The sequence below is a fragment of the Nicotiana sylvestris genome, chromosome 3 (genome assembly GCF_000393655.2).
Source record: "Nicotiana sylvestris chromosome 3, ASM39365v2, whole genome shotgun sequence".
Classification (NCBI taxonomy): domain Eukaryota; kingdom Viridiplantae; phylum Streptophyta; class Magnoliopsida; order Solanales; family Solanaceae; genus Nicotiana; species Nicotiana sylvestris.
In genome coordinates, this window is record NC_091059.1 from 15,083,970 (window position 1) to 15,092,040 (window position 8,071).

General features: G+C 37.4%; 1 protein-coding gene across 3 annotated transcripts; it reads left to right on the forward strand.

Moving 5' to 3' along the window:
• The first annotated feature begins 731 nt into the window (after nucleotides 1-731).
• On the forward strand, nucleotides 732-7,284 carry LOC104222682 (probable galactinol--sucrose galactosyltransferase 2). 3 transcript variants are annotated; one of them, XM_009773949.2, is made up of 15 exons: nucleotides 732-890; nucleotides 1,675-1,780; nucleotides 2,391-2,613; nucleotides 3,324-3,568; nucleotides 3,864-3,954; nucleotides 4,141-4,189; nucleotides 4,285-4,376; nucleotides 4,473-4,583; nucleotides 4,733-4,831; nucleotides 5,037-5,589; nucleotides 5,732-5,799; nucleotides 5,897-6,031; nucleotides 6,136-6,353; nucleotides 6,475-6,563; nucleotides 6,673-7,284. In XM_009773949.2, the coding sequence occupies exons 3-15, from the start codon at nucleotides 2,423-2,425 to the stop codon at nucleotides 7,003-7,005; spliced, it is 2,274 nt and encodes a 757-aa protein (XP_009772251.1). In that variant the 5' UTR covers nucleotides 732-890; nucleotides 1,675-1,780; nucleotides 2,391-2,422; the 3' UTR covers nucleotides 7,006-7,284. The 3 variants fall into 3 exon arrangements, with proteins under 3 accessions (XP_009772251.1, XP_009772250.1, XP_070026769.1); XM_009773948.2 differs by having other exon boundaries at nucleotides 732-840; XM_070170668.1 differs by lacking the exon at nucleotides 732-890 and adding an exon at nucleotides 1,022-1,228.
• The last annotated feature ends 787 nt before the right edge of the window (nucleotides 7,285-8,071 follow it).

The window sequence follows — 8,071 nt, forward strand, 5'->3', positions numbered from 1 at the left end:
TTATTGTAAACTTTTAATTTGCAAGTTCAAAAATAAAAAGATCAAAAAAGAACTTGCAAATTAATTTGAAGTATTAAAAATATAAATGAAAGCTTTCGGAGTTTGTTTCTTATATTGCCTACTGGTCGTATTAATTAATTTTTTGTAGCTACTTACTTTCTAATTTCAATTTTATAATTTTAAAATACAAATTTCAAATTTAAAACTTTAAACATCAAAATTTAATTCTAACCCTTAAAAGTTTGCAAATACTTAACTATCAATAACATTGAATAAGAAAAATAAAATTTAATTTTAAAAAAATTAACTGGAGCCCGGCCCGCCCGAACCCGCTAAGCCGGAACCCGTACGGGCCCTAAAAAATCCGAAATCTCCCAACCCGCCAGAGCCCGTTTTCCCAACCCGTTAACCAACCCGCTCGCTAACCGAACGATCTGGGATTTTTCCGTTTAGCCCATCCCATCCCGCCCATAAACACCTATAATCTAAATACATGATTGACAGTATATATCCCAACAAAACAAGAAGCCACTTTACCTTGTCCCTTTTGGTAAAATAAGACAAAATAAAAGAAAGGAAAAGGACAAACAGCTTCACATGCAATATTTTATACTATTAAAGAAATAAAATGTCGAAAATATCAAATGTCTGGAATCTACGTGTCATCTGGGGGATAGTTGATTCTGGAAAAATCGTTCGACTTTTAACATCTCCCTGGACTATATATATAATGCCAGAAATGGAATCAATCATTCAAACTCCACTCTAATAATTGATTGACAAGTTTAACAAGCAAAGCAATCATCTCTGATTGTAGCAATCGTCTTTTACCCTCTCAAAGTAAGTTTGCATTCCCTTTTGGAGTAGTAAATACATTCTTGCACACAAATGTGAGTTTTCTCGAAGTTCTACAAGCTCCTTTTTGGTTGTATTGGAAAAAAAAATTTGAGCTAAGAACGTGGAATATTGAATTGTGTCAGTGGAGATTTAAATTTTTGTGGATTCAACTTTTAAGTTTTTAGCGTTGAATTCATTATATTATTAAAGTTAATGAGTTCATATCGACTATTTGTTAGCAAATTTATTGAATAAATATATATTCCAGGTCGAAAGTATGAACTCGGTACCGGTACCTTAAGCGTGGATCCCCTGGAGTCAGCTGTTTCATCTAAAAAGAAAGTTTAAGTGATTTGTTTTTAAATTTTTTGGAATCAAAGTTTGATTACAGGTGTTTTTGCTTCTTCTTATAATGTATATTGTTATGCTTATACGTGCTTGATGAGAAAGCCGTCTGGTTACTTTTGAACGAAAAACGGTGAAAATTTTGTTGTTGAGAGGAAATTCTTTTTTTTTTCTTTTGGAAAATGGTTGTACGTTCAGCTTCTATGAGTTACCTCATGTGTATCAATCGTTAATTCATGCTTTGTTTTTGGGGAAGAATTTGAGAGGTACCAGATGTGATTTTTCATGTGCGTCCAATTGTTCATCTTCCTTAGAAATTGCCACCTCCTATTTAGCTGAACTTTTTAGCTTTTTCCTGGGACTTTATTGAGTTTTGACAAGTATGTCTTTGGATTTGCTTTGAATTTACCAAGTTTTCTGATTAATTTCGCAAATCAACAATTTAGTAGAGCGATTTGACGAATATACCCCTAAATCCCTTTCGAATGGCAGTTCATTTCACAGGACCAGGTGGAGTGATACAAGATTTGAAGTTTGGTTGAAAACTCGCTTTAAAGATTTGAATCAAGATAGCGCATTGTTCCTCTCCTAGCAAACGGTTAGTGTTGTCAGTCTTTCGATGTGAATATTCTTCTCTGCTAACCGCTAACAAAAGTATAAGTTCGCGAAGAGCTTATCTGGTTCTGATAATGTTTCGTCAACAAATCCCTATCCTCCCTTTTAGCTTGTGTTAAATTTTTTTTTTTTTGTGGGGTGGGGTGGGGGTTAAGCAGTGGGAGTAAGGGGGTATGACCGCTTGGGCATGAAACTCACATCTCTTAGGGACAACAATATTTGCGAATAACTTAACTAGATGAATGTGATTATGGTGACCAAATAGGCAAATTAATTTAAATCCTGGAGACAGAGTCATACTTCAGCCATTATGTCTGTCTCAAATAATTTGTATTGTATCTCGTTATCATCTTTAATTATTTGTCATAATTGTTAAGTATGAGACTGTATGATATTAGCGTAGTAGTGCTAGAATCTCTAATCCGATCTGGCATAGTTCTATGGGTATTTCGCCGTAACCATAATGAAATGCATTCATGCAAAGATACTTTAGTTCATTTCCGTGTAAATATTGAAGTGGCCATAAATAGTTAAGAGATTGTGAATATTACTTTTGAGCTAACAAAATGCTTTTGTCGCTGTTTTCTCTGCAGTTTCTTGTCAAACAGCACCTACTCGCAAGAAGATGACAGTCACACCTAAGATCTCCATCAATGATGGCAACCTTGTTGTCCATGGAAAGACCATACTGAGGGGAGTGCCTGACAACATTATCTTGACTCCTGGATCGGGTGTTGGGCTTGTTACTGGTGCATTTATTGGAGCCACAGCTTCACAGAGCAAATGCTTGCATGTGTTCCCTATTGGGGTTTTAGAGTAAGCAATTTAATTGTTCTCAGAGTTTATCTCTAATTACTCGCCGTGGACTTTTAGATATTTTGTTTTAGGAAGCTAACGTTTCAAGGTCCTGCTTGCTCATTTAATGGCCTCTTTCTGGAAAGGGAAGACTTAAAATTTTTTAGAATGAGACTATTTCTTTGAACTCTGTTGTCCATAGGACCACTGCTAATTAATTTATTAGAGAGTATAAGAGCGCATAAATTACTTGGTCAGGTTCATCAATCTTTTGTTTGAACAAGATAATTTGGTAAAAAGAAGATAAGTTATATTTTTCGCCTTCTCTCAACATGCTATAACCATGGTAAACTAATTTAAAAGAACTTAACATAAATTTGGATGTATGGATTTTGACTTGGTGGATTGCTAATTGGCTGAAGCTGTTGTGCCACTGATTCTACTGCTTTATTATGAGTCCAAATTGATTATTGGTGGGATGTAAGTGTCCATATGGTGATGAAGTCCATCGTTGGTGGTGAAATTTTTTCTTCACATTGTTAAATTTCTTACTTCATGTTTAGTGGATGAAAGTTACTTTGATCAATTCCATGCAGAAGAATTACATGTTTATGATATTTCAGAAGATCATAGAGAATTGGGCTGCAAAAGAGTGAAGACACGAATATGAACATCTAGAAGATGCTACTCATTTTACAAAAATCATAGTTCTTTGCTGTCTATTGCTACAGGGATACTCGGTTCATGTGTTTATTCCGTTTCAAGCTGTGGTGGATGACTCAGAGAATGGGGACATGTGGAAATGATATTCCTTTGGAGACCCAATTCATGCTTGTGGAGAGCAAAGACACCACCGAGGGTGAGCGTGAAGATGCCCCAACTATCTACACTGTCTTCCTACCTCTACTTGAGGGACAGTTCCGTGCTGTTCTTCAAGGCAATGAGAAGAACGAAATGGAGATTTGCCTTGAGAGTGGTGAGTTTCCTTCTAGCCATTGGAAAATCCTTCAGTACCAAAATGTCATTACTCGTTTTAAGCAAAGTTTCTTCACCCATAATGAACAGTGCTGTGCAAAAAAATCCTTCAGGATAAGCTTGCAAGTCCTATACCTCATTTCCACAAAATGAGGCTATCATAACTTTTAGGGGTGGACCTATGCTATAATTGTCAATGCTGACTTAGTTACTGGTAATCGGTAGATCATCAAAGTAATAGTATATGAGAAACCATCAATATGACCTTTGTCTTTCGGTTTGATTTATTTTTGCAGGAGATAATGCTGTTGAAACCAACCAAGGTCTTTATCTTGTCTACATGAATGCTGGGACCAATCCCTTTGAAGTCATTAACCAGGCTGTGAAGTAAGCTCTAAGTTCCTGAGATCTTTCTGATTTAAATCACCAAATACTATAGTGTATCTGCAGTGTGGAGTAATTGTTGAATAATGTAGTTGATAATCAACTAGCAAGAATGTAACTGCAATTCATTTGTAAATCCATTTCTAGATTGTATAATAATGTGTTTTGCTCCTCTCTCTTTGTCAACAGAGCTGTTGAGCAGCACTTGCAAACTTTCCATCATAGAGAGAAGAAGAAGGTAAAGAGTTGCTTTCTTAGTTTTTTAATGGTGAAATCTTGGTTGGACCATTATCTGAAGGGGACCTGTTAATATCTTCTGTTGGTCTCATGCAGTTGCCATCAATTATTGATTGGTTCGGGTGGTGCACTTGGGATGCCTTTTATACTGATGTCACAGCAGAGGGGGTTGAGGATGGCCTTAGAAGGTAAAACTTGCTTAACTTTTTATTTGGCTGTTTCTTTGTTTTTGTTTGGAAATGTCTTTTGGGTTGAACTAATTTATGAAATGCTTTTTACATCAGCTTATCTGAGGGTGGTGTTCGTCCACGTTTCTTGATCATTGATGATGGCTGGCAACAGATTGGTAATGAAGCACCCAAGGACACTAATTGTGTAGTTCAAGAAGGAGCACAGTAAGATTTCTTCCTATGTGTAGTCATTATTTTACTGTTATTTGCACATCTAGTTAATAATATTTCATTTATGATATCATCCTGTTGCTACAACTATTATCAAGAAATAGACTCTTCTTACATAGGTATCTGTGATGTTCGTTTTGTAGGTTTGCAAACAGGCTTACAGGAATTAAAGAAAACAAGAAGTTCCAAACGAAAGGCCTGAAGCATGTGGTGGAGGAAGCCAAGAAACAGCACAATGTCAAGTAAGTTTGCAACTTTTGATTGTTGTATTTTACACAATGTCGAAGAATTGTGCACACATATCACTACCCTTTAGGTTTGTAATTGAATTACTTAATGTTCTGTTGAATTCAAAGTACATCTCAACACTCAAATTTTTTCCTCCTTGCCTCAAAGGATATGTCTCATAGTGATACTTGTCATTTTAACAATGTGTTTACTATGCAGGTATGTGTATGTATGGCATGCCCTAGCTGGTTACTGGGGTGGAGTACAACCTGCTGGTCCTGGGCTCGAGCACTATGAAACTGCTTTGGCATACCCCGTTCAGTCCCCTGGAGTGATGGGAAACCAACCTGACATTGTTATGGACAGTCTTGCCGTTCATGGCTTGGGTTTGGTGCACCCAAAAAAGGTCTTTAACTTCTATAATGAACTACATGCCTATCTGGCGTCCTGTGGGGTTGATGGAGTCAAGGTCGATGTCCAGAACATCATTGAAACACTTGGTGCTGGTCATGGTGGCAGAGTTTCCTTAACAAGAAGCTATGTCCAGGCACTAGAAGCATCCATTGCTCGAAACTTTCCTGACAATGGATGCATTGCCTGCATGAATCATAACACTGATGGGCTCTACAGTTCCAAGCAAACTGCTCTAGTTAGAGCTTCTGATGATTATTATCCTCGTGACCCAGCTTCTCACACCATCCATATATCCTCTGTTTGCTACAACTCGCTGTTCTTGGGAGAATTCATGCAACCAGATTGGGACATGTTCCATGTTAGTATCTTGTATTTACTCTACCTTCATTTATATATCGTTTATGTTTGACGATTTCATATGATGATCAATTAAAATTAGTTTATAATGAATGCATTAGATGTAAAATTAGGTAAATTAACAACTGTGATGTTCGTTGCAGAGTCTCCACCCTACTGCTGAATATCATGCTGCAGCTCGAGCAGTTGGAGGATCACCAATTTATGTGAGGTAATAAGTTGTCCTCCTGTATCCTGTTCTTCCTTATTGCTTATTTCAACTTCAATGTTGGAACTGTTGTCTAACCTGGCGTGTTTCTATTATTCAGTGACAAACCCGGAAATCACAACTTTGAGCTTGTGAAAAAGCTTGTCCTTCCTGATGGATCAGTGCTTCGGGCTCAATTGCCTGGTCGGCCAACTCGTGATTGCCTATTTGTTGATCCAGCTAGAGACGGGACAAGGTTGATTCTATTTTGCAACTGATGTATCTCTAGAATCTCTAGGCTATAATGTGATCATTCTTGTAAATGAGCACTGAAACTTAACCTTTGTATTTTATGTACAGCTTGCTTAAAATATGGAATGTGAACAAATGCACTGGTGTGGTGGGTGTATTTAACTGCCAAGGTGCTGGCTGGTGCAAGGTCATAAAGAAGACACGTATCCATAATGCATCTCCTGGAACACTTACAAGTTCTGTCCAAGCCACTGATGTCGACACCATTGCTCAGCTGGCTGGCCCTGGTTGGAATGGGGATTCTGTAGTCTATTCTTTTAGATCAGGTAAAGTAATTCCTTATCGTAGTTTTTCCCGTAACCACCAAAAGAAAGGTGGCTCTGATCTTGCAGAAGTATGACCGTGATGTTGGATTATGATTTAACTGTCTCATAATTTAATCTACAGGGGAAGTAGTTCGCCTACCGAAAGGTGCTTCGCTGCCTGTGACACTTAAAGTTCTTGAATATGAAGTATTCCACTTTTCTCCAGTCAAGGTAACTAATTAACATGCTGACCTTTTGTTCCTTAGCTTCTTGAACATAATTTATTAAACTATGAACAAAGAGAAGACCTTGCTAACTAAACATTTTTTTTTGTGTGTAGGAAATTGCAACAAATATCTTTTTTGGTCCAATTGGGCTGCTAGATATGATCAACAGTGGTGGTGCCATTGATCAGTACAAAGTGCATCTAGCTTCTGAGAAGAAACCCGAGCACCTTGATGCCGAAAGCCAATCTCCAACTGCAACTGTATTACTGAAGGTCAGGGGATGTGGCCGCTTTGGCGTTTACATTTCACAGCGACCCCTGAAATGCTCGGTGGATGGTGAAAACACCGGCTTTGACTACAACAGTGAATCAGGATTGCTGACTCTGAATATCCCAGTTCCCCTAGAAGAGGAGATGTATAGATGGAATGTAGAAATCCAAGTCTGAAATATTTATGGGCAGAATCTATGCCTATATCAAGGAGAAGTGCTGAAAGCTTTTATATTGGGGTGGGGGGTGGGGGGGGGGAGGAGACTGATATGAGGATTTAGATCAAGTCTTATTGAGTATCAAGTGGGTCTCCTCAGGGAAGAGTCAAGTGTCTCTGTAATAAAGCTGTAACAGAGCTGTCTGTATTATGTTGAATATGAATCCAATGTTTTTGCTCTGTGTATATAGTCTTTGACCTATCATTTCCTAAAGAAATAAATCTTTTGCCATTGCCCATCTTGTGTGTTTTTGTGTGTGTTTTCAACTGAATAATGTTTACCAAAAATCTGTGCAAGAGAACCTGACTTCGACTAACCTTAAAAAACATACTGTATAGCCTTTTATAGCTGGTAAAGCTGTGTTGATCGCGTAAAAAATTTATTACACTATCATTAGATATACATTAAATTCAATTAATATATGCATGTGCCCGCTAAACTATACTAGCCTAGATCTGTATTTTCATAAACGAACTAAGAACATCATTACTTCTCAGTAGACAAATAACAGCATCATATTATTACAGCAGAACATTAATTAGCACAGTTTGAACTTAATCAGGAATGAATATATCAATAGCTAAGAAACATTACAATGGAAGTGAAAAAATTAAAATGAACTGATACAATTAGAACATATAATCTGCACAAAGAATATTGTAAGAAACTTCAGTTCTGTCAATCTCCAACTCTTAACTCCACAAAGCAGTAGGACCAATATAAAAATCTTCAGAGAAAAGAGGGCATTCATCCTCCAAATACTGTGGAATGTCAGGAACCAATGGGGGATTAAGTTTAAGTATTTCTGCAGCATAGACATCCAATTCTTTGTGGTAAGAAGCAATATCATTATTGGCACAAACAGAGGCAGTTTCTTGATCCTTCTGCGCTTGCACAAACAAAATATCAAAAAAGGCCAAATCTTCTTCAGTTAAGGGCTCAAACGGTTCATTGAATGGTGGCAATGCAGTATATGTAGGTGCCACAGCTGCTGAACATTCTGCTTCTTCAGTAGAGATTAGAGG